Source organism: Callithrix jacchus, chromosome 5 (assembly GCF_049354715.1).
Source record: "Callithrix jacchus isolate 240 chromosome 5, calJac240_pri, whole genome shotgun sequence".
Lineage (NCBI taxonomy): Eukaryota > Metazoa > Chordata > Mammalia > Primates > Cebidae > Callithrix > Callithrix jacchus.
This window is the reverse complement of record NC_133506.1, coordinates 75,762,388-75,789,142: the sequence shown is the minus strand read 5'-3', so window position 1 is coordinate 75,789,142 and position 26,755 is coordinate 75,762,388. Positions and strand designations below refer to the sequence as shown.

Below are 26,755 nucleotides of genomic sequence, written 5' to 3'. Positions count from 1 at the left end.
CAACAGAGACTTCTCTTTCCATCTCCAAACAGTAGCAAGATGTGATTTCTTCCCTTTGGGAAGAAAGTGAATACAGTTTTTGTTGTGCTTGGGAGAATTGTATTTTGATAACTGTACTGTTAGCTTGATATTTTGTATACCTAGCCGGGCGTGGTGGCTCAAGCCTGTAATCCCAGCACTTCGGGAGGCTGAGACGGGTGGATCACGAGGTCAGGAGATCGAGACAATCTTGGCTAAATGGTGAAACCCCATCTCTACCATCATACAAAATATGAGCCGGGCATGGTGGCAGGCGCCTGTAGTCCCAGCTACTTGGGAGGCTGAGGCAGGAGAATTGTTTAAACCCGGGAGGTGGACGTTGCAGTGAGCCAAGATTGCACCACTGCACTCCAGCCTGGGCGACAGAGTGAGATCTTGTCTCAAAAAGGGCAACAGAGTGAGACTCTGTCTCAAAAAAAAAAAGAAAGTTTATATACTTGTGAGTGTATTTGTGCGTATGTGCACACATGTGCTTGCTGGGCAGCCAGGAGGAGAGTGTAATGAATGCATGTTCTCTTCTCTCTCTAGCACCCGATACCTGTGTGTTCCATAGTGTTCAGATGCAGGTGGTACTCATCCGCATTCTGCTCTCCACCTGCCCTCAGTCCACATGCCAAGGCACAGTGGCATGCATTTGACATAGACTTCCGCCTGGTGATGAGTCAAAATAATGACATAATCTAAAAAGATAAATAGTACTTCAGGGTATATTTCAAAAGAGGAAACAGAAAGCAAGAGTTACCTGTTCCACCTTCCTTCCCTACACCCCACTCTCCAAAGGAAAGGACTTTCAACTATTTCACACTCTCTTCTGGGTTTTGCTTCCTTATTTCTAAATAAGGTACTTGTACTGACATGACTTGATTTGCTTGCAATTCTAGAAGCTGTCTCTTCCTACTGTAGGAAATGATTAGTTCTCTCATTGCCCGCCCACACACGATCAGGCACTCACACTTCTTTCTCTGTGGTACCAATAGAGTTAAACTATCATTTTTAGTTAAGTCATCACTCATTGTTTTCGTTCTGACCATATCAATATCATTAACAGAGCTATGTAGTTTATTATAATTAGATTTCCTTTCTCATTCAATATTTTGGGTTTTTTTTTGAACTTACTGTCATTTTTCCCTTTTTTAAAATTATAACTCCTGCCCTAAATTACTAAACTAAAAAAAATTTCTTACTGCGTACAGTGGCTCACATCTGTAATCCCAGCACTTTGGGAGGCTGAGGTGGGCAGATCACCTGAGGTTGGAAGTTCGAGACTAGCGTGATCAACATGGAGAGACCCCGTCTCTAATAAAAATACAAAAATTAGCTGGGTATGGTGGCGCATGCCTGTAATCCTAGCTACTCGGGAGACTGAGGTAGGAGAATTGCTTGAACCCGGGAGGCAGAGATTGTGGTGAGCCGAGATCACACCATTGCACTCTAGCCTTGGCAACAAGAGCAAGATTCTGTCTCAAAAAATAAAAAAATAAAAAATTCAGTGAGTATCGTCAAATGCACATCAGATAATCTATCTTTTTTTTTTTTTTTTGAGTTGGAGTTTTGCTCTTGTTACCCAGGCTAAAGTGCAATGGCGCGATCTTGGCTCACCACAACCTCCGCCTCCTGGGTTCAGGCAATTCTCCTGTCTCAGCCTCCTGAGTAGCTGGGATTACAGGCACACGCCACGATGCCCAGCTAATTTTTTGTATTTTTAGTAGAAATGGGGTTTCACCATGTTGACCAGGATGGTCTCAATCTCTTGACCTCGTGATCCACCCGCCTCAGCCTCCCAAAGTGCTGGGATTACAGGCTTGAACCACCTCACCTGGCAGATTATCTTTTTTATATTTTCCTCCGGAGTCAGCTCTCCTGGAGTCCTCGTCCTTCTAATGCAATACAAACTGGTAGCTCTCTAGGACAGCACACCTCTGCTAGGACTTCTCAACATCTTCTTGAGACTTCCCATCAACTCTTTCTTCTTTTGGAGCCCTTCTTTCCTGGAACTCATTTCCTTCCTTGGTTTACCCCCTCAAGCTTCCCCTAGCTTTCCAAGAAAGAGTACCTGGTAAATACATTTTCTTGGGATAGTACACGTCCAAAACTATCTTTATTCTCTCCTTTGTCGTTGATTGATTGACTGCATGTAAAATTTTAAGCCAGAAACAGTTTGCACTCCAAATTTTGGAGGCATTTTGTCTTGACTGCTAGCTTCCGGTATTGTCACAGAGAAGTCCAGAGCCTGTCTGATTCTGGAACCTTGTCGTACATCCTGTTTTGCTTTTAAGAGCAATTCTTTAGTCCCAGTGTTCTAAATTTCACACAGAAGGCCTTAGAGTAACTTCCCCGCTTACTTCTGTTATTGTGTTGGGTATTTTGTGAACCCTTCACTTTGAAAATTCAGTTTGAATATTCATGAAAATATTTCCTTAGAGCTTTCATGATGACCTCCTCTATTTTCTCTTTTCTTTCCTTCTGCTCCACCCCTTAATTGGATATTGGGTTTCCTGGTTTAATCCTTGAATTTCCATATTATTTTCTCTTCTGTCTTTCATTTTTTGGTTGTTTTGTTCATCTCTTCAACTGAGTCTTAGAATTCTTCCAGCACATTTCTTTATAGCTGTTGTCTTCTCTTTTCACTCCAAGGCTTTCTGATTTTTAGATTTATTCTGTTCTAATTTCATAGATAGTCCATATTTTATTTACATGAGATATTATTATTTCTTTCGCATTTTGTTCTGTTCTTTGCATTGTATCTTGTCATTGGATTCCTTTTTCTGTTTTGTTTTTTAGGGGGAAGGTAGGGGGATTTTTTTTTGGCCTTTTTTCCCCCTTCTTGTCACATGTCTAGTGATGCTTGACTACCCTTTAATGTTAAAGCACATAAAAAGACAGGAAAGTTCTATAGGCATGGGTGGGGTCTATTGAGCTGTAGATTTCACAGAAGCATTATCAGACAGGGGAGGATCTAGTCATTTGATTGGGGATCCCAAATAGGATCATCTGCATTTCTTTTTTTTTTTTTTTTTTTGACAGATTTTCACTCGTTTCCCAAGCTGGTGTGCAATGGGGTGCGATCTTGGCTCACTGCAACCTCTGCCTCCTGGGTTCAAGTGCTTCTCCTGCCTCAGCCTCTCAAGTAGCTGAGATTACAGGTGCACCCCACCACACCCAGCTGATTTTTGTATTTTTAGTACAGACGGGGTTTCACCATGCTGGCCAGGCTGGTCTTAAACTCCTGACCTCAGGTGATCTTCGCCCCTCAGCCCCTGAAAGTGCTGGGATTACAGGCATGAGCCACTGCACCAGGCCTGCTTTTTCTCTTTGTTTAGTCCATCGCTGCTGAGAGGAGCTCTGTATTCTCCCCTAATGAGTGGAAACTTGACTGTTAAGTGTCTGGGAGCCCAATAGGAGGAGAGGCAGCCAGCTCATCATGCCCTATGAAAACCGGGATTTCATCTCCCTATTTCCAACCTCTCGTCATATCCCTTCCTTCTTCTTCTGTGCCTGTTGCCCAATGTTTCAAGCTCTCCAGTCCAGTTTCACCTGTGAACCTCTCTCCTGACAGGTAGGGGAGAGGTAGTTTGCCTGGTCATGTGTGGTGGTGGCAGGGACCTGGGGTGGATCTGGCCCTCATATAGGCTTTAGTCCCCGTTTTTAGCCTCACTTCCAAAGTACCTGATGGAACAAGCCCCACCCCAAATCTGCTGTTTAGGTTACATCATCATCTACTGTAAAACACTGATGACTCACGCATCTGCTTTCCATCTTCTAACATTTTGTTGCTGTATCTGATTGGATGTCATTTCTCTTCTGTTCTTTCAGTTTATATATTTATACCATTCCCTACTAGTAGAGTCTGAGGAGCAGGGAGAGAGAATCAAGGGCATTCAGTTTGCCCACATGAAATCAGCACATGACATGCATCATCCTTCCAGGCCTCATAACAGCCCCATGAGATAGGTAATATAATTTCCCATATTGCAGACAAGAGGCGAGGACCCTGAGAGGTGAGGGCCAGTGCTCAAGGTCACATAGCTGGTCAATGGCAGACCCTCACCTCCAACCCACGTTCACCCCTCTGAAGCCCACTCTTTCTATCACATCACCCTTTTTTTGATTCTCTGGGATTTTCGCAGGGATTCCTTTACCACACTGAACAATATTAATCAGGAATATACACCACACACCGTCCCACGGGGCCACGTAGTTCAGCTAACAGGGCTTTTTTTTTTTTTTTTTTTTTGCTTTCCTTTGTTCCCTGAAGCAATTATTTCTTTATTTCATTTAAAGACTCAGCATCTGCAGCTGCTGTGGACAGCTTAGAGTTGTCTGAAGGTTGAAGACAAGAACCAAAGCCATGAGCTTACAAGCTATCAAACTTGAAAGATGTATTGAGGTGAAATGCCACTGCAAAGCCTCCCCACCAAACCTTTTTTAAGTGATTTTTCTCTCCAAAATGAAAAAGAACTGCTTGTACTATACATGCATAAAGTCATCAGCTCTCGCAGTATTCAAAACAATATCGTTTTGTAACTGCCCACCCCAACAGAAGAGACAGGGTAGTCTCTCAAAGCCAAAATAATTGTATGCATTTGTGCTCTGATATTTAGAAGTCAAAGATTGGGGTATGTGTGTGGGCCAAGACATGTGCCTCTCCTACTCTCTTGTGGAGAAAAAGCCTGTGCTAACAGTTAAATAACTTTGTTTTCATACTGAATATTTAAGTTGCAGATTTGAGCCATGTGGGCAGGGTTTTGAAACTGGACTGCTGAGGTGCTTTTGGAGTTCAACCATTTGGATCAAACGTAGACTGACTTCATGGGGAAGCATTCAAGTCGAGTTTTGCATCCCATCTATGATCTTGCCTTATTTTTTTTTTTAAAGCCTTACCAAGTCTGATATTTCCCTTGGCATTTCCAAAGCGTTCCGTATAGTTATTGGCAAGTGTGAGGTGCCGTAGTATGGGGATTCCAGAAGACGTTCATTACAATTTTTCAGAAGTATTGAGTCAGTTAGTCACTTTTGAAGGGAAAATGTGAAGGTATTGTTTGTCTTTAAAGTATTTGTTTTCCTAAGCACAAGTGCCTTAGCAACTGTATGTGAAGACAGGTTTATTTCAGCAGAATTTGTAGTAAACAATGTGTTCATTTATGACCAGGCGCTGGTACATGGACTAGTCTCATTTGCGATTTTCAGGCATGATATAACCAGAACACAACCGTTCCAAAAGACGTTTGGCCTTTTTGTATTTATTTAACCACGGTGATCACTGTTCGGACTACCAGGCTTGTATCCATAGGCACCCCTGATCTGCACCATGGAGGAACAGATGGGCATCTCATTGTCCGTAACGTTCTGGACTTAACCCTGGTTTCTGGAGGCAGGCCCTAGAGAAAAGGTCCATCTAGGTCAGACCAGGAAATGCAGCATTGAAGACAGTCAGAAGCCCGGGGCCTCAGGTAGATGGAGATGTCCCAGATATCTTTCCTTTTTTTTTTCAGTCAGTACTTTGGACCTCTACTCTGGTTTCTGCTGATTCTGGTTGTTTTATATCCAACACCTGCAGAAAAGTGTTTGATGGCTCAACACCAAAGGCAGTGTTTCTGTCCACCAGATGTTGCCTGAGGTGTTTGTTAGAAATGCAGGTTCCTGGGTCCAAGCCCAGGCTTCTTGAAGCTGATTCCCTGAGACTTGGGGCCTGGGAATCTGTTTTTTTCTCTAAGTCCCACCCACAACCTGTGATTCATGGGCAAATCATTATTATCCATAGCGTCCAGATTTTCTCGATGATATGAATCACATATGATGCGATTTATATTTTCTTACTTAAAAAATGCAAATTCCTGGGCCCTATCCTGGAACCACTGAATCAGAATCTCCAGGGGGTGGGGCCCGGGAAGCTGGGAGAATGGAACCCAGTATTCCAGAAAACTAAAGATCCTAAGGCCAAGGTTCCCTGCTGGAGACCAACAGAGGAAATAAACCAAGCCCCACCTGTGACTCTGAAAAACTTGGCATCTGTTAATTAAAACATAAGGGGAGAGACCGAGAAGGACCTTGGGTGTTTGGACCCCAGGAAAGTCAACTCAGAAACTTTTCGAGGTTAATTTTTCCCATTTACCTGTGATAGATCTAGGACGTTTGAAGTTTTCTAATTCTGCTAAGTTGAAGTCTAAATATAAAGTCAGTCCTTATTATTCTGCTGATTAAAAGATCTAGAGGCAACTTTAATCTTATTTTTTCCCCTAATTATTTCAGAAAATATGTTTCATTTGCCTTGGCTTTTCAAAAGCAAGAGTAGCTTTATATGCTTTTAAAAAAAAAAATTTTTTTTTCTTGAAACAGAGTCCCACTCTGTCACCCAGGCTGGAGTGCAATGGCATGATCTCGGCTCACTGCAACCTCCACCACTTGAGTTCAGGTGATTCTCCTGCCTCAGCCTCCCAAGTAGCTGGGACAGGTATGCGCCACCATGCCTGGCTATTTTTTATATTTTTAGTAGAGACGGGGTTTCACCATGTTGGCCAGGATGGTCTTGATCCCTTAATCTTGTGATACCCCCGCGCTGGCCTCCCAAAGTGCTGGGATTACAGGCGTGAGCCATCATGCCTGGCCAAGAAAAAAAAAAATTTTAACAACTATCATTGCTTATGTCTTCTGAGCTTTTCTACTTTATCCATATGTAAACTGTGAGCTTCTGAGGTCCAAAAACACATGTATTATTTATCACTGTATCTCCAGCGTGCAGACCATTGCCTTAAATGAATGCTGCATGAATTGAGAAGAAAATATTTTATTTTCTCTGCAGGTTTATTTTCTTTAGCTAAGACGAACAGAGTTAAACCTAACCTTTTTGGTTTATTTGTTTTGTTGAGCCGTCTTGTGGTTGATTATTGGTTTATTAATTTGAAGATTTATACAAGGCAAAATGCTGATTTTTTTTTTTAAAAGTAAAACTTAGAGGACAAACCATACAGTTGTACATACCTGAAAAGAGCTGTCCAGATCCCCTGTATCCTGCTGAGGAAATTTCATTGCATAAATGGGTTACTATTAGTTGATGGAAAAATTAAGTTAACTGGAATCCCCAGTTCACTGACCGTGCCAGTTAACTGAGGTATTAGTGTCCTGTTTAAACTCTCAGAGCTATTAAATTAAATGGTCATGACATGAAACCTCAGAAAAGTCTTATTGTTGTCTAGAAAGATTGTGTACAGGTGTTCTAGCCTACTTTAGAATAAAAAAGGCTTCAGTATTCTCAAAAATCATTTCCTCTCCTGAGGAAATGCACCACAGTAAAACAGCCTTTTCCAGTACTGTAATTGCTGCCTTTCTGCTTCAAAAGAAAATCCTCAAATATTATTCGGCTTACAGTTTCCATCAGACTTTTCTGAGTAGACTATAATAATTTTGTGTTTGATTAGTAATTCCAGAAATGAAAAGAACTAGAATTTAATCCATAGAGGCTGAGGTTGTTGGAAACACATCATTGTTGAAAGCGTTGCTTTTAATTTTGAAAGATGCATACAGTTTAGCCTTATTAAATCAAAGAATGTCTATCTATTGCAAGAGCTCCATGTTCCAAGTTCTCATGGTACCTTTCTTGAGTTTATACTTTAACCCCAGTGACATGAAAACTCTGAGAATTCTACTTTTTTATTTGTTTGAGATGGAGTCTCGCTCTATTGCCCAGCTCATGGCTTCCTGCAACCTCCACCTCACGGGTTCAAGCGATTCTCCTGCCTCAGCCTCCTGGGTAACTGGGATTACAGATGTGTGCCACCACACCTGGCTAATTTTTGTTTTTTAGTAGAGACAGGATTTCACCATGTTGGCCAGTCTAGTCAGGAACTCCTGACCTCATGATCTGCCCACCTCAGCCACCCAAAGTGCTGGGATTATAGGTGTGAGCCACTGCTCCTGGCCTGAAATTCTATTTCAGACACAGAAGATTGAATATTTATAGAAAGGAAAAAACCCTTTCATTTAAGAAAAGTAATTTCTAATTGTTCACAGCTTTTTGTCAGAGTAAAGGTATTATTTGGGCTGGGATCACTCACTGTCTATAACTGTGAGTGCTCTGTTTTTCCTATCAAGAGTACCTGTCAGGTGTCCCGGGCTCTCTTGTTTCCTGAAATCCCTATCTAGGTTCGACAGCAAATATGTAAACGCTTGCTTTATGACTTTCTACCCAACTGATGCTGGTGTCTTTAAGTATCTAAAAATGCAAAAATTGCTAGAGGACATATATGTGTGGTTCTTCAGTTCTGGTAAAGAAAAAAAAAGATTCATTTCTATAAAGACTGTCTCATTTCAAGTATTCAAATTTGCAAGGTTAGCTCTTGCCTGGATATTTTCTCTTGGAAATTTTCTTAAGCTGTGTATGCGGCCACCGGCTGAGCAGGAGAATCTCAATTCTGCCCTTTGTGGCCATATAGGTTGGCCAGAGGAGTGTCTCATAGGGAAGAAGGCTTATTTTCCATTGGCTGACTTTTTCTTTCCACTGTGATGAATGGCTAAGTCTGAGTTATAAGATGATGCCAGCTGTGGTAAATGAGGGAGATACCTGGAGACACTAACATTTCATTAATAAAAAGCTTCCAATTGCACCAATCGCATACCTTTCTTTTGAATGCTTTCTTAAAATACTTTCAAACAATGTACTATTGGAAGGAATCGATGATGAATGAAGGAATGTACTTTACCAAGTAAAAGAGGAGGGATTATAGTAAGAATACGGGCACAGTGGCTCATGCCTGTAATCCCGGCACTTTGGGAGGCTGAGGCGGGTGGATCACAAGGTCAGGAGATAGAGATCATCCTAGCCAACATGGTGAAACCCCATCTCTACTAAAAATACAAAAAAAAAAAAAATTAGCGGACAGGCATGGTGGCACATGCCTGTAGTCCCAGCTACTCAGGAGGCTGAGGCAGGGAAATGGCTTGAACCAGGTGTCAGAGTTGCAGTGAGCAGAGATCGTACCACAGCACTACAACCTGGCAACAGAGTAAGACTCCATTTCAAATAAAAAGAAAACGTCATCAGTTCATCAGTACCAACCAAAACTTTGTCAAATGTACAAAAATATAGAATGTTGATCTGGGAATCTCGGATAGAGGGGAGAAAATGGAGAAGTGGCATCTGATGGGGCATCTCCAACAGGAGAGTGGGGAGAAGGTCCGAGGAGGGTCTTGTTGGAGAGGGCTCCGCCAGCTATTGATGCTAGACCCATACTTGACCTCTTTTAATATATACATACATATATGTGTATATATATATATATATATATTTTTTTTTTAGATGGAATTTCGCTCTTGTTGCCCAGGCTAGAGTACAATGGGATGATCTTGGCTCACCACAACCTCCACCTCCTGGGTTCATGCGATTCTCCTGCCTCAGCCTCCCGAGTAGCTGGGATTACAGGCACGCACCACCATGTCTGACTAATTTTTTGTATTTTTAGTAGAGACAGGGTTTCTCCATGTTGGTCAGGCAGGTGATCCACCCACCTTGGCCTCCCAAAGTGCTGGGATGACAGTTGTGAGCCACTGTGCCCGGCCCTCTTTAAATATTTTTATAGTCACTCCAAGGGACTGTATCTGCTTCACAGTTAGGATACTCACAGTAGAAGTGGGTCTGCACCCAGTCCCCCACCAAAATAGCGAAATTTTCTCCCCTGGCTTGCTACCCAGAAGACAAGTGGAAGAAAATTCCAGTGGAAGAAAAGCAAATATTGTGCTGTGAAAACTTGCTCACAGCAATTTGAAGATATCCAAAACTAGACTCGTGAGCTTCCCCAGACCTGCTTTTCTTCTGTTTTCTATTTTGATGAGCAAGACCACCAACTACTCTTTTCCTCAAGCCACATGCCCAGGAATCATCCTTGCTTCTGCTCAGCCCCCACATCTCGTCTGATGCCAGTTTTCAGCAATTTCTCCTCCTGAGTGTCTATGGAATCCACACACTGCTTTTCCTTCCCACAGCCTCACCCTGACTTCAGCCTCTGTCGTCTTCAGGAACACTCCTGTCATTTCCTGCCTCACCTCCCTGTTCCAGTTCTGCTCCCTCCAGCCCATAATCCACAATGAGCTGGGAGGAGCTTTGGAGAATGCACATTTGCACTGTGAACCCTCCCTCTCCACCATCATGTCTTCCCGCAGCCTCTCTGTTGCCCAAATTCCTTGTGACACACCTAGGGCCCCGCAGGACCCACTCTCATCATCTCTGTCCCCCACACACAGACACACAACTCTGTATCCAACATTTTTGTAATTGTTACTGAGTTGTGCCTTACTGTGCCTACACACCAATTTTCTTAGAACAGATCCTGCTTCCTTTTTTTTTTTTTTTTTGAGATGGAGTCTCGTCTCGCTCTGTTGCCAGGCTGGAGTACAATGGCGCAATCTTGGCTCACTGCAACCTCTTCCTCCCGAGTTCAAGTGATTCTCCTGCCTCAGCCTTCCAAGTAGCTGGAACTACAGGCACGTACCACCATGCCCGGCTAATTTTTTGTCTTTTTAATAAAGACGGGGTTTCACCATGTTAGCCAGTCTCGATCTCCTGACCTTGTGATTCAGCCACCTCGGCCTCCCAAAATGCTGGGATTACAGGCGTGAGCCACCTTGCCCAGTCCATTCTGCTTTCTTAACCTGTCTAAGCCTTAGTTTCCTTGTCTGCAGAATGAGAATAGTCCTAGTTGCCTTACAGTAATTTGGCAGGTTACTGAAAGATTCTGTTACTATTTGAGTTAAATGTTTATATTAATGTGGAGAGAATTAACAGGCACACAGCACCGAGTCTTCCCATCTAGAAATATGGATGGATCTGTCTTTGTTCATATTTTCCTTTGTGTTCCTCAGGAAACTTGTGGAATTTTCAAAAAGTAATTCTGTCCATTTTTGTTAATGCCTTTGTTCTCTGTTCATTAGTTCTTAAAATTTTGTTTCTTTTTTGAGATGGAGTTTGCTCTTGTTATCCCAGCTAGAGTGCAATGGTGTAATCTCAGCTCACTGCAACCTCCGCCTCCCGGGTTCAAGCGATTCTTCTGTCTCAGCCTCCCGAGTAGCTGAGATTATAGGTGCCCACCAACCACGCCCGTCTAATTTTATAGTTTCAGCAGAGATGGGGTTTCACCATGTTGCTCGTCTCGAACTTATAAGCCTTATAAGGCTAGTCTCGAACTTCTGATCTTAAGTGATGCACCTGCCTCAGACTCCCAAAGTGCTGGGATTATAGGCGTGAGCCACTGTGCCCAGCTGCTCATTAGTTATTAATGGGCTTTTTTCATTGTTTGTTCATTCTTTTCTTTTATTTTCTTTTCCTTTCTTTTCTTTTTTTGAGACAGGATCTCACTCACTGTGTCACCTAGGCTGGAGTGCATGGCATGATCTCAACTCACTGCAGCCTCGACTGGCCAAGCTCAAGCAACCCTCCTACCCCTGCCTCTACAGTAGCTGGGACTAGAGGCATGCGCCACTACACCTGGCTAATTTTTGTATTTTTTGTAGAGACGAGGTTTCGCTGTGTTACCCAGGCTGGTCTCAAACTCCTGGGCTCAAGTGATCTACCACCTCTACCTCCCAAAGAGCTGGGATTACAGATGTAAACCATCAACTCCATTCTGTTTTCTGCCCCATCTCCCTCCCCTGCTCTGCGCCACCCATGAGCTTTCCTCTCTCTGCTCTTCTTTGGCCTCTCAACCTGTCACCATCACTGCCACTGCCCAAGGTCTCTTTTCTGAGCTCCGTTATGCTGCATATCCAAGAACTTTTTGATATGTCAGCTTAAATCCCCCTGCAGCATATCCAGAACGCCCCCTGTGCCTAGTTTTCTGTCTCAATAAATAGCACGCTATTGACCCAGTTATTCAAGGTAGAAATTGTGTTTCCTCCTCTCCTCTCACCATAGCCCCACTTGCTTATCCAAAAAGAAGCTCTGGTGTTCTAAAGTATATTTCAATCCCTCCATCTCCACTGCCACCACCCCATTTCATGTCACTCTCTTACCCAGATGCTGGGATCGTTCTCTTAAAGAGGCCTTGTTGGCTTTACTTGTACCTGGACACTTGTACCCTCCAGTCCGGTCTCCACGCAGTGACATAAATGACTGTCTAAAGGAGATATTGCCACTCCCTGCTTAAACCCTTCACCGGCTTCCCTTGTACTTACGATAAAGTCCACCTCCTTACCATCACTTCCAGGGACCTGCAGGACATAGCCCTGACACTCTCACCAAACTTACAGTCAAGTAATGATTATTTTGTTGGTTTCTGTGACTTAGGGACATTATAAAGAAATTGTTGTATTTTTGAAGTCTTTGTTTAAACAAATGAGAATATCACTCATGAATTTGGATTTTTTAAGACTTTTTTTTTTAACTAGAGGAAGTTATTGACAAAGCCAAGCTGATTACCAAATCCCTTCCAGAACGGTGATTGAGATCTAACCTCCACCCAAGCCAGCAAGCAGGTAACAGATCTGGGCAGGAGGGTATTAGCTGTACAATAAGAAGACCAGTGAGGTCAACATGCAGAGTGGTGGGATGGCAAAGCTAGAGTAGTGGCAAATTTGACACTTTTCATAAGAAAATTTCTTTCTTTCTTTATTTTTTTTTCGAGACGGAGTTTCACTCTTGTTGCCCAGGCAGGTGTGCAATGACACAATCTCGGCTCACTGCAACCTCTGCCTCCTGGGTTCAAGCGATTCTCCTGCCTCAGCCTCCCAAGTAGCTGGGATTACAGGCTCATGTCACCACACCCGACTAATTTTGTATTTTTAGTAGACGGGGTTTCTCCATATTGGTCAGGCTGGTCTCGAACTCCTGACCTCAAGTGATCTGCCCGCCTCAGCCTCCCAAAGTGCTGAGATTACAGGTGTGAGCCACCACGCCTGACCAAAAATTACTTTCTTGTCTGACTTTTTGGTAGAAAATTTTCATGAGTAAGTACCAGTTATGGTCATTTCCCCAGAGCCAACTTGAGACTATAGTGATTAAAATATGAATTATGATTCAGTTCTCTAATCTTACATTCAATACCATTCAACGAGACTGAAAAAGAAGTAACCCTTCACATCCAGAAAACTGTCAGAAGGAACCACTGAGGGCAGACCACAGAGCATGTTAGACTAGACAGCCACAGAGACGCCACATTGGGGTTGGCCACATAAACACACGCCTGCTCCCTGCATGACCAAACAGCCTGGATTCTGGATTTCCAGTGCAAGACGGGAATGGGTGGGAAATCGCCAAGGCAGAAAGGCCTCAAGCCAATTCTGCAATTAGCCCATAGCCTGTGCTGGCCTCCACATTCATTTAGATAAATTTTGAAGTCATCAGCAAACCGTGGAGCCAGATGCTTCCTTTGCGAGGAGAAAGTCAGGCAGTATAAACCCACATAGAGCCATGAGGTAAGGATGTGACAAGCTCGGCTTCCCACCCCCTGCAGGAACAAAATCGTTCTGCAGGGAGACCCCTGGCTGTGTGTGGCCTGGCGTGGTCCTCGCTGGCAGTGGGGAGAGGGGTCCCTGCTGGGGGTGGTGACTGGAGCCAGGACCTAGCAGCCCTGCCTGGAGGCCCTACTTCCAGGCTCACCCCCACCTTATTTAAACCTGCAGAGGGGATGTTAATTAGCAAAGACTAGCTCTCAGGGAGTGGGGGGGCAGGGATGGGCTCTTAGCCCTCTCCCTTCCAAGAAAGATGACCTTTTGAACCCAAAAAAGGAAAATTGGGCTCCAGTTGCCTTCATTCGAGGCACTCAGAGTGCTTCCCACGTATCTCATTTATCCTCATGACACCCCAGAGAGGTAAGTTTGTTTGAGATTTATACAAAGTTATGATTATGCCTATAGATTCAAGTTCCTGCCTCTATGTCATTCTAAACCTCGAGTCTCATCCCCATCTCACTTTTCCTAACATAACTAAACCCTTCGGGGAATGAAACGTCTCAGGCTTTCACCTCGCCAAAGGGTGGTTTTCCCCCTTCCTTCTTTGTTGTTGTTAAGTTTGATTTATTGCTTCGCATTCTAGCCAGGCCCGATGGATGTTCGGAATATTATAAATAATGTGGATTGAAAAGATTGTGCTGAAATGTTTATTGCGTTCTTAGAAAGAGAACAAGGAATGGCGCGGAGAGGGTGGCAGCGGGGAAGGAGGGGCGCGAGGAAGGTGGGAAGGCGAATCCTGCTCCTAGGATATTTTAGTGTGTCAATAAAAGACAGTGCTCAGAAGGGAAAGAACTTATATTGCAATCATGCTATCGAGAATGCAGAAGTGTTCCAGCGGGCGCAAAGAATATCCTTGAAGAATGTAAGGACCATAAGGAACTAATCATTAGACATTCTCTCATTTCCTCACTCACAGTGCTCAAAGAAGGCCAGCAATGGAGAAGGGAGGTTGCCTGTGCTTTAAAACTAGCTCGCCAGCATGCTAGCTCCACAGTACCCTCTGGGATGGCAGACAGCTGTGGCTAGCTGTGTGTGAGTGAGAAGGCACCTCCTCGTGACTTATTTAGCACCTTACAATCTGGAATCTTTATTCTTCAAGTGCTCTAGAAATGTAAATGTTATCCAACATTGGGACCCCTGATGTGGGGAAATAAATGTCACGCTGGCTCATGGGCAGCCAGAGATTACGTTTCAAGCTGAAATCCTACCACCTTCTCCCTGCTGGGTGGTTCTCTGGTCCTTTTCCTTCTCAGGGCCTTTCCTCAGGGTTCTATGAGGAACAAGGCAGTGTCCTTAGCAGCCAAGGCCATCTGTGTCAGCCTGACGCGACACAGCAAAGCCTGGCAATCTGGTGGAGGTCCTTCTTTGAATCCCTCTCTATTCTAAGCCAGAGCAGTCTTTTGGCCACTCCAGCTGCTGCTGCGGGTCCTGCATACCCACTCAGAACAGAACTATCTTTGTCAAGAGGAAATGAGGCTGAGGGATGTAGGCGTGGGGGTGGATTAGGATAGCAATAGAGTTTTGTGTCAAACACATCCCAGGCTGCTCTACTTCTCAGGGTGCGTAAGCAGCAGGGACAGTCACTGGTACCTGCTTTGCCCCCAGGACAGTGGCGTTTCTACCAGGCAGGGAGCCCTGGCCCATTATGCTTATTTATGGTAGCCAGAGAAAGCCACAGTTCCTTCTATTATGGTAGCAGATGATACTTTATTGTATGGTGTGAAGAATTTCTTCAGTACCAGAGGAGTCACATGGAGGGCTTGTTAAAACAGATTTCTGGGTGGGACCCTCGAAGTTGAATTTCTTTCTTTTTTGAGACAGGGTCTCACTGTGTCACCCAGGCTGGAGTGCAATGGCACATCTCAGCTCACTGCAACCTCTGCTTTCCCGGTTCAAGTGATTCTCATCCCTCAACCTCCTGAGTAATTGGGATTACAGGCATATGCCATCACGCCCAGCTAATTTTTGTATTTTTATTTATTTATTTTTGAGACGGAGTTTGACTTTTGTTGCCCAGACTGGAGTGCAATGGCATGATCTTGGCTCACTGCAACCTCCACCTCCCAGGCTCAAATAATTCTCCTGCCTCGGCCTCCCAAGTAGCTGGGATTATGGGCATGTACCACCACCCCCAGCTATTTTTTGTATTTATTATTATTTTTTTAAAGTAGAGATAGGGTTTTACCATGTTGACTAGGTTGGTCTCAAACTCCTGACCTCAGGTGATCTGCCCACCTTGGCCTCCCAAAGTGCTGGGATTACAGATGTGAGCCACTGCACCTGGCCTAATTTTTGTATTTTTAGTAGAGATGAGGTTTCACCATGTTGGCCAGCATAGTCTCGAACTCATGACCTCAAGTGATCCACCTGCTTCAGCCTCCCAGAGTTTTGGGATTACACGCATGAGCTACTGCGCCTGACCTGAAGTTGCATTTCTAAGAAGCTCTTCAGTGATCTGTGCTCCTGGTCGCAGGTCACGCTGTGAGTTGCAATGCTGTAAACATAAACATTTCTGTCGTTAGGTGATTTTTGGTAACTTCTTGAGAATGTCTCCTAATAGAGGGTGACAAAAAGTTACAAGGAATGGATGAAATGTGAACTGAGGCTATTTGATTCGGTACAAAATGGACCCACTTGGCTGAAACTCTGAGTCTAAATCACCTCTGATAGAAACTCATGAGCATCTGGGTAGAATCCCAACATTTCACTACAATGTAACTCTGTTCATTTATTTGCAAAGTAAGTACAGAACATATCCTCCTAGAATTGTACATTCAGATGACTAATGGAGGATGTATTGTGAATTTAGCAATACCAACTGTACTTACTTTACTTGCACTCTTTATCATTCTTTAAAACCACGACTCCTTGATTACCTATTCTATTGATAGTTTATATACTTTCATTCATTCATTTACTCGTTCATTCACTTATTTGACACTTAGGTACTGAGCAGCTACTATGTACCAAGTACTGTTCTAGCTGCTGGAATGCTCCCATGTTAACTACCATCAAAGTAAGAAAGTCCTTTAAAATTCCTACTGCTGACTGCTTATATTCCAGGTGTTACAGTATTTGTGTCTAAGCTATGCTGCTGTCCAATCAACAAAAACACAAATACATGCTGCATATATATCATGTGACCTCTGTGCTAGGCACAAGAGGGGACACAGACATGGAAACACATGCCCTGTTATTTAATCCCAAAGAATTTATGGGCCATCGGGGAAGGTAAATAATGAACCCAATTAATTGTTAGTTTAAGCAAATAACATGTTAATTTCTGTAGTGCATGTGTTTAGTATACAGAAGTAGCATAGAAAAGCAGTCCTATGAATGCCCTGGGCATGAGGGAGGAAGTGTTCCTGAGGAGGGGGTGTTTTCAAGCTGAGGCCTAAAGCCAGTGCCGGTGTACTGGGTGCAGAGAAGCTGGCAGAGGGCCCTGAGGCAGTGTGAGCGATCCCTGCCAAGGCACAGAGGTGTGAGAGAGTGTGGCATGCTTGGAGTGGGAGGCCAAGGTGGGAAAACTGGATCGTTGCATTAGGAATGTGTCATAATTCAACTTTTTAATGTTGCTTTGAAATGACTTTTGAAATCTCTAACAGACCGTGTTTAATATAAGCCAGCAAATATTGCAAAGCCAAATTTGACCTTTTGGGTTGTCTATCCTACTTTTTTCCAGAAGAGTGGATAAGCAGAAGGTGATGACATCATTTCAACATTATCCTCAAACACCTCTTATTATTTGCACTAACAGCAGACATTGGAAGGGCAGGTATTTTGTGTTCTTTGCATGTATGTGAGAGACACATCCCTGGTAGGGGCTCGAATATGCTAATATGTAACCTCTGACACTCAGCTGTGGCCATCAATCTGCCTCTTTCCAGGACTGTGTCTTCAGGGTCTGTTTAAGCCCTTACACTAGAGCGCCTTAAAGGAAAAGGAGAGGAGAAGGACTTGTACCTCAGTTGCCTTATCCTCAGAAGTGATGCTCCAGATGCAGCCATTTTTCAGTCTTTCTGCTCCACCACAGTAACTCTTTGGGCCTCAAATACTACTCTTTTCTTTTTTTTTTTTGAGATGGAGTCTTGCTCTTTCACCAGGCTGGAGTGCAGTGGTGTGATCTCTGCTCACTGCAACCTCCACCTCCCAGGTTCAAGCAATTCTCCTGCCTCAGCCTTTCAAGTTGCTGGGACTACAGTTGCACACCACCATGCCTGGCTAATTTTTTGTAAGTTTAGTAGAGATGAGGTTTCACCATGTTAGCCAGGATGGTCTCAGTCTCCTGACCTCGTGACCACCCCCCGCCTCCCAAAGTGCTGGGATTACAGGTGTGAGCCATCGTACCCAGCCTAGCCTCAAATAATTCTTTTTTTTTTTTTTTTTTGAAATGTAGTCTTGCTCTGTAGCCCAGGCTGGAGTGCAGTGAGGTGATCTCAGCTTGCTGCAACCTCTGCTTCCTGGGTCCCAGTTCAAGCAATCCTCCCACCTCAGCCATCCAAGTTGCTGGGATTACAGGCACGAGTAACCATGCCCAGCTGATTTTTGTGTTTTTTAGTAGAGACAGGGTTTCACCATGTTGGCCAGTCTGATTTTGAACTCCTGACCTCGTGATCCTCCCACCTCAGCCTCCCAAAGTGTTGGAATTACAGGCATGAGCCACCACGCCCGGCTGCCTCAAATACTTCTATTGATCTTTCTTGCTGACAGAATCGCACAGCAGCTTCTCCACCAGCCATGTTCTAGCATTGATGGGTTGGGATCTTGTCCACTTGTTTTCAGTAGGCTCAGTGGTGGCATTGTTGAGTCTGCCCACATTGCCAGCAGGTCTGTGTCTCAGAGCTGAGTAGGGGTTGGAGGACATCAGTTCTGGCTCTGGTTTTCACTTAGGAACACCAACTGTTTGCTGCCACAGTAATGGCCAACTCTGAAAATGGCAGCCTCTCTATGGGAAGGACCAGTTTTAGGGATCCTCAGATAATCTGTTGTTCACAGGAGGACGTCCTTAGGATAGAGAATTGTTTGAGGATAGTACTGAATGGGGGGCCGTCACTGCAGCCTCATCCCCCATGAGGAAGGACAGGCTCCTACACTGCAGAGTGTGAATACGCCTGAATTCATACCATGTGCTCGGTGTCAGAGCTCTGCAGCCTGACTGCCCCTGTTGCTCCTGTGTATTTCCTAGATTGAACTCTAAACCCTGATGCCTCTTTTGATAAGAGGCCCCTTTTCCATGATCCAGTGTAGAGCAGCTTCAAAATCTCTTTTTATTGTTGTTGTCCTTACTCCACCAATCTTCGTGGTGCCCACAGGGCTCACGACTGAGGCTCTCATGCTGCTGCTGGTGGAAGGTTAGCAGTTGGCCAGGGTGCAGGGTCACTTGCACCCTACTTCTGCCATTAAGCATTTCACAGCAGCATCCTTACATTAAGGTTCCAAGGCCTAGAGAGGAGAGCATACAGGAGACTCTGGGTAGAAGATGCACATCCTTTCTGTGAGAACAAATCTGAATGGCCTTTTATTGAAATGCTCTTAATTTAAGCTTTTTTTTTTTTTTTTTTTTGAGACAGAGTTTCACTCTTGTTGCCCAGACTGGAGTGCAATGGTGCAATCTCAGCTCACTGCAACCCCTGCCTCCTGGGTCCAAATGATTCTCCTGCCTCAGCCTCCCAAGTAGCTGAGATTACAGGTGGCCACCACCACACCCAGCTAATTTTTAATATTTTTAGTAGAAACAGGGTTTAGCCATGTTGGCCAGGCTGGTCTTGAACTCCTTGACCTCAGATGATCCACCTGCCTCTGCCTCCCAAAGTGCTGGGAATACAGGCATGAGCCACTGTGCCTGGACAATGTAAGCATTTTTATGCATATAGGTTTACAGGCTGTTGGAGAATTTTGTGAGTGCATAAATCTCAAAGTCTACTTTCATGATCAAGGTAGAGAAGGTTTTCAAGAGGAGCCTGGAAGCCATGTTTGATTGCACTGAGAGTAGTCACACCTGATGGTGGCGCCTGCTGCATTCAGCTCCAAGGTCCCACTGGTGCTGTGATGTCCCACAACAGGGAGGACATGGGTAGCATTGGACACTCAAGGCCATCACACAATGGGGAAGGGTCACAGCTTCTTCTCTCCAAAGATGAGACATTGGGAATGCCACGTTGGTAGCAAGAACAATTTCCAGCAGGTGAGACTGGTAGCTAATCTTAGTTGAAAAGGTACCATGAGCCTGGTAGTACTCTCAGCACTCAGCATTTTCTCTCTTTTTGTTCATGACAGCTCTGAGAGTGGAGGGTTATTATTTATTCTCCCAATTTTCATCCTAGAGAATTGGCTCCCTTACTCGAATGACAGTGCCGTGATTTGAACACGTGCAGTCTGCCCACTCAGCCCACAGTGGTTCAACTGTTGCGCCATACAGCTTCCGAAGAGGGAAACCCTGTACTCATGTGTGCATTCACCCTTTCGTGCCCCTTCTCATTTTGCCACACTCATGGGAAGTGACACACAGGGCTGGAAGTTAGTGGGTCAGGGAGCCTAAGACAGCTGAATGTTGGCCACTTGAAAGCAGAGATGACCTTGTGAACAGAGGAGAGCCCATTTTTCTGCCTCAAAAAAGGGGTCAGGCTTCAGAGACACACTGAATAATTATGACAGATGTTTTGGTTACTTGGGAAAAGACTTAGCTCTAAGTGAAAGGCCCACGTCTGGCCGCGCTCTCGCCAGCCCTTATTTTTCTTTTCTCCCACAGCCCTCAACAGTCATCTTTCTTCTGCCCTCCCCATCATGGCCCTTGGTTATATATAGTCCATGTCACCTTGGAGGCCAAAGGAATGTGGAGTTGAGGTGGGGGCCGAAGTGGCCTCCAGGATGACAGAGTGGCTCTCTACCCAGAGCACAGCACCAGAAGCGACACAAGTGATCCTACCTCACTGGAAATGCATTTACCCGAATTCTTCTACACTCTTGGTGACATCGTGTGTCTACCATTTCACCCTATTTCACCACCATCACCTGGCTTCCTCTCGATTTCAACCACCAGCTGGGGGCCAGCCCTTTGCAGCTATAAGCCAGCACTGCGCCGAAGTGCAACGGCTGCTAATAAAGGCAAGCGCCGTCAGTTTCAGAAGCACACGGTTCATCTGGGCATAGAATGGTCCAGAAGGGCCATCTGAGGGAGAGCTGCTGTCCAGGAAGTGGCTCACTGCTTCTCACCTCAGAAAGGACCCCGTGTCCTCACAGACCAAGCAGGCTCCAGTTCGCTGGCCAGGGCACCCCCTCTTCTGGAAAGTGCTGGCACCCAATGCCAACTTCTTCCTCTCCAACTCTCCTTTTTCTACACTCCATAATAACACCCCTCTCTGTTTCCAGTTGTCATTACATCACCCTTCATTCCAGCAAACTTTCGTAATGTGTTATTTCTAAGCCTACATCTTATTAATGTTTAGGTATGGCAGTTTCCTGATGCTGTGTAGGAAGGCACCCTAGTCTTACCCGCAGTATTTCCAAATCCCACTCTAGGATGTCTGGTTTCTGGACTGTATCAGCACTCCCTCCCTTGTACCCCTAGGACTCAAAGGAAAGGGGGTGTGCGCCTTTCAGCTACCCTGCGTGATGGGCAGTGAAGGGGAGCTGGATTTTGTAACACTTACCACCTTCTAGTCTACTATATTAGTTACTGATCTAGGTTTTTGTTTGTCTTCACACACTGGAGCCCCCCTCCAACGCCCCCAACAAACACACACTAGGATGTCAATTCAAGTAAATCTTTTTTTTTTTTGGGGATGGAGTCTTGCTCAGTTGCCCAGGCTGGAGTGCAGTGGCGTGATCTCGGCTCACTGCAACATCTACCTCCTGGGTTCAAGTGATTCTCGTGCCTCAGCCTCCTGAGTAGCCAAGATTACAGGCACTCACCACTATACCTGGCTAATTTTTGTATTTTAGTAGAGACAGGGTTTCACCATATTGGTCAGGCTGGTCTTGAACTCTTGACCTCATAATCTGCCTACCTCAGCCTCCCAAAGCGTTGGGATCACAGGCATGAGCCATTGTGTCCAGCCTCAATTCAGTGAGGGCAGAACTTTTTGTCTGTTTGGTTCATTGCTATGGCCCTGGTGCCTAGAACAGTATCCAGTAGGTGCTCAGTCAACATTTGTTCAATCAAAAGCCACATAGAGATGCAAGACACAGAGGATACCAGTGTGAATTCTTCTTTCCCCAGCAAATCAGGAGTGAGGACCTTCTGTTTCATTTGAGTAAACATGTATTGAGCTGCTCAGTGTGTAATGTATATAATGTATACAAAGTGGATAGAACATGCCTAATGTCAGTAATGGTGCTGGGCATGGCTCTTGTTAGAAGCACCGTGGTAGCAGAGGCAACATAAGTGTATTTCCCCAGGACCTGCCTGAACCAGGCCCCCAGTGGGCCCATACGCAGTATGCTCAGGGAAGGAGGGATCCCCAGTGGGAAGGCTCTACGCAACTAGCGTGCCCCATCCAGAGTTTCAGAAGCACGCGGTTCATCTGGGCATAGAATGGTCCAGAAGGGCCATCTGAGGGAGAGCTGCTGTCCAGGAAATGGCTCACTGCTTCTCACCTCAGAAAGGACCCCGTGTCCTCACCGACCAAGCAGGCTCCAGTTCATTGGCTTTGTTTCAAGAGGGTGAGCTCCCCTGCCCCGATCTGAACCCCAGATACCTCGACCCAGAACTGGAGCCCATCTCGTATTCACTTTGACTCTTTAAGACAATAGTATTAACAGTATTAATCAAAGATTGCTTGTAAAATAATAGGGTATGTGACTATGAAAAAGAAGAGTTAGGAATTTGGGGAGATGACAACTTTTTCTTTTTTCCCTTTTCAGACAGGGTCTTGCTCTCTCATCCAGGCTGGAATGCAGTGGCACAATCATGGCTCACTGTAGCCTCCACCTCCTGAGCTCAAGCAATCCTCCCACCTCAGCCTCCTGAGTACGCAGGACCACAGGTGTATGCCACCCCACCTAGCTAATTTTATTCTTATTTTTTGTAGAGACGACATCTCCCTATGTAGCCCAAGCTGGTCTTAAACTCCTGGGCCCAAGCGATCCTCCCACCTTAGCCTCTCAAAGTGCTGGGATTATAGGCACAAGCCACTGCACCTGGCCTTTCTTTTTTAATCTTCTTTATTTTCCAAAATTACTACATGTGTGCATATCATTTTATATACTATTTCTAATTTAAAATTTAAAACCATGTGAAGCATACTAGTTCACTAGACATGCTCAGAAAAGAACTAGCCTTCTTGCTCTTATATTTCTGCTGAGAATTGTTGTTTGAAATTTGGCAGAACCTGTCCATTCTGGTTATCTATTGCTGTGTTTAAAAAATCAGGCTGGGTGCAGTGGAACACAGGGAGACCCCACCTCTACAAAAAATTTAAAACTTTGCCAAGTATGGTGGTATGTACCTGTGGTCTCAGCTACTCAGGAGACTGAGGTGGGAAGATAACTTGAGCTCTGGAGGTGGAGGCTACAGTGAGCAGTGACCATGCCATTGCACTCCAGCCTGGGCGACAGAGTAAGACCCTGTCTCAAAAAAAGTAAAAGATTGGCCTGTTGCAGTGGCTCAGGCTTGTAATCCCAGCACTTTGGGAGCCTGAGGCATGTGGATCATCAGGTCAGGAGTTCAAGACCAGCCTGACCAACATAATGAAACCTCATCTCTAGTAAAAATCCAAAAATTAGCCAGCGTGATGGCTCACACCTGTAATTCCAGCTACTCAGGAGTCTGAGGCAGGAGAATTGCTTGAACCTGGGAGGCAGAGGTTGCAGTGAGCCAAGATTGTGCCATTGCACTCCAGCCAGGGCAACAGAGTGAGACTCTGTCTAATAAATAAATAAATAAAAGATCACCCCCAAATTTGGCAAGGTAAAACAATTGTTTTGCAGCACTTCACAATTCTGTGGGTTAGGAATTTGAAAAGGGCTCTGCTGGCTGGCTCTGGCTCAGGATTTTCATGCAGTTGTAATATAGTCAGTATAATGGTGAAGCTAGAACCCAGTGGGGCTGGCTGGGCATCTCTTGACTCTATCTTCTTATGATCTCAGGGTCCTTCCATGTGGTCTCTCCATTTGGACTAATTTGGGCTTCCTTGCAACGTTGCAGCCTTATGGCAGTTGAACTACTCACATGGTGACTGTGCTGAACAAGCAAGGTGGAAGGGTGTGTCATCTTTATGACCTCGCGTTGAAAGTCACAGAGTCACTTCTGCCATACCGTATTGGTGCGGTAGTCACAGAGGGCTTATCAGGTTCACGGGAAGAGGACTCAGATACTACCTTCTGATGAGAGGAATGTCAAAGTCACATTGTATGAAGAGTATGTGGCTTGGGAGAGATCATTGCTGGAAAATAACATCAGCGACACTATCAAAATAAAAAATGCACATACTCTTTGTCCCAGGATTCCATATATAGGAATCTGTCCTACAGAAATTCATTATACATACACAAAGGTTTATGCTCAAAGATGTTTACTGCAGCATTTCTTTTTATAGCAAAAATTTTGAAATAGCCTCAAAGTCTAGTATCAGGGTATCTTCTGATTGAAGGTAGGTCTGTATGAAAGATGTTGAAGACAAGTTAAGTGAAAAAAGCAAGTCATGAGACACTTCTTATATTGGAATTCCATATTTTCCTTATTTGCTTATTTTTTAGAGACAGGATCTCCCTCTGTTGCCCAGGCTGGAGTGCAGTCAACAGGTATTTCTAAGAGGACTTTAGCCTCTTCAGAGTAAAGAGATGGAGCCCAGACTGGGTGTCCTCAGGGGCAACTTCTTGGGACTGCCCTTTCAAGACTAAAGTAGTAAAGCAAAAGCATGCTAAGGTCACGCTTACAGTTTTCCAATTAACTAGACACAAATAGTGATTTTTGCTGATTTCTCTGCTAAAAGATCTTGGTTACAAATAAGCAGAAACGACTTTGGCTCTTTAGGTTAAAAAACATGTCCTTTATTTGAGTGATGTTGAGGTATTTGTGGGAACCCAGGGATGATGGAGCCAACCAAGTCTAAGGACAAGTCTGAGCAAAGGCCGAGCTTGGGACCTTCTGGGCTAAGTTTGTGGCCCACCCCTCGAGCATTACCATTCCTATGACTGAGCCCCAACTGTGCTCAGTTCAAAACCCAAAATTGGTGGAGAAGAGAACCTTGTTGGCCTCACCTGAGGTCCATCACGTCAGCTGTGTATATGGAGGCAGGATTAAGTTGAACAGACACGCTACTGGGCCACCCCAGGAATATGTTGTTTTGAGGCATGGAACTCAGGAACTCAATGCAGATCTACCCCATAGTCTTTGCATCTTAGTCAAATGATTTCCTTTTTTTTTAAGAGACAGAGTCTCACTCTTTTACCCAGGCTGGAGTGCAGTGGCGAGATCTCGGCTCACTGCAACCTCTACCTCCCAGGTTCTAGCAATTCTCCTGCCTCAGACTCCTGAGTAGCTGGGAATACAGGCACATGCTGCCACGCCCAACTAATTTTTTGTATTTTAGTAAAGATGGGGTTTCATTGTGTTGGCCAGGCTGGTCTCGAACTCCTGAATTCAGGCAATCCACTTGGCTCAGCCTCCCAAAGTGCTAGGATTACAGGCGTGAGCCACTGCACCCGGCATGATTTCCTTTTAACAAATCAGATAAGCATTTGATGTATTGACAAAGCCAATTGTAGCAGCGATGTCTCTCTGCCCTGCCTTTGTAGAACTTTGGTAGCAGTGCCCTGGTGTTGCCCTGCCAGCTTTCCCTAATTGGTACCAGGTAAAGTACCTAAATAAGACAAATGGAGGGGTTTGTAATGCTGAATCCATAGTCTGACTGGAACCTTGCAGGAATCTTCTGACAGCCAAGAGGGAATTGTCAAAACAAGATATCCGTAACAGAGTTTCTGACTGTCTTTTCAAAGACACTTGAATTTCTGCCAGACTCCAGACAGATTCACATTCCCAGGGGTAACACACAGCACAATGAAGGGATATTTCTTAGCAAATATTGACGTGCCAGAGAATTGGCATTAAATTATTGGCTTGACAACTCCTAATCTGCTGCTCTTGGTGGCTGATAGGAAGGATTATCTGTTTACAATTGAATTCTGCCCTTGACTTCTGGCGATTATAGAGCTAAGCAAATTTCAGGGAAGGGAAACGAATAACACCTTAAAAACACAGATGGAACCTAGAAACTATTCAGCACTTTCTGTGCAGGAAGCGACAATAATGGCGGAGTTTTGACACACTCCCTCTAAGGAGCAGCTGTCATCTGCAGAGTTCCCTGTTTGTGTTGGGCGTAGGTAGAGATGGGGTTGGTTTTCTGCATCTCTCATCAGACCCACAGACCTGTGAAGAACCAGGTGTGTATCTTTGCGTCAATTGGGCCTGACACACAGCAGTTGCTCAACAGATACCTGTTCAGTCTGGTTCTAGTATGGGTAAGCCTAAGTCTCTTGGGTAAATCTTACTGGGGCAGTGCTGCTATTCAGCACTGGGACAGCTTCACCAGTCAGTCTGACCTGACTCACCCTGGCTGGGCCGTGGGTTCTCACACGAAGTCTCCATTGACCAAGTGGCAGCCTCACCAGAGCCCTGTGGCTGTGACTGCTGCTGCACGGCCACCTGACACCCGGCCAGGTGCTCATGCCTGGATCCCAGACCCCAGATCCCAGGGACCTGCCTTTGACTCGGCTGCCATCCAGCTCGTCTGCCCCATCACCTGCAGTCTTAATTTCTTTTAATTTCCTGTTTCTAGGCCAGTCCTTTTTCCCTTCATTTCAACCCCCACCCCTTCCAAGTCACCTTCCCCTGATTCTCTTGCTCCCTCTGGCCCCCAGATGTCTCTCTTCACACCGTTCTCTTTTCCGACAGTTGCTGCCTTCTTTCCAGCTGATTCTTTCCACGTTTTTGTGTTCCCGCAGAGCAGTGCCTAATCAGCATGGTGCTGGGCACCAGCTCCGGCTGGGAGTGAATTCTCTCTAGGTCGGGGCTTGGCCTTCCGCGGAAAGGACTGAGTTGCCAGGGTGAGGAGGGTGCCTCTCTTCCCAGTGTCGCCTTAGCACAAACCCACCCAAGCACATGAGGGACACATGAAGGGCACTGGCCTGGCTGCTCTAAAGAGCCACCCCACAAAAGACCACAGATCTTTTTTTTTTTTTTCAAGATGGAGTCTTGCTCTGTTGCCCAGGCTGGAGTGCAGTGATGTGATCTCGGCTCACTGCACCCTCCGCCTCCCTGGTTCAAGTGATTCTCCTGCCTCAG

General features: G+C 45.1%; 1 protein-coding gene across 3 annotated transcripts in view; it reads left to right on the top strand.

Annotated features, from left to right (window-relative positions):
* Window positions 1–26,755, top strand: part of STX8 (syntaxin 8) — a 309,737-nt gene that overhangs the window by 271,189 nt on the left and 11,793 nt on the right. Inside the window, exon 8 of one of the 3 annotated variants that reach the window (XM_035300031.3) lies at window positions 17,156–17,193. The exons of the other annotated variants lie outside the window; for them this stretch is intronic. Within the exon in view, the coding sequence (XP_035155922.1) occupies window positions 17,156–17,178 (23 nt within the window). The 3' untranslated portion in view covers window positions 17,179–17,193. Of the gene's footprint in view, window positions 1–17,155; window positions 17,194–26,755 lie in introns of those variants that run through there. 3 annotated transcript variants of the gene reach the window in all.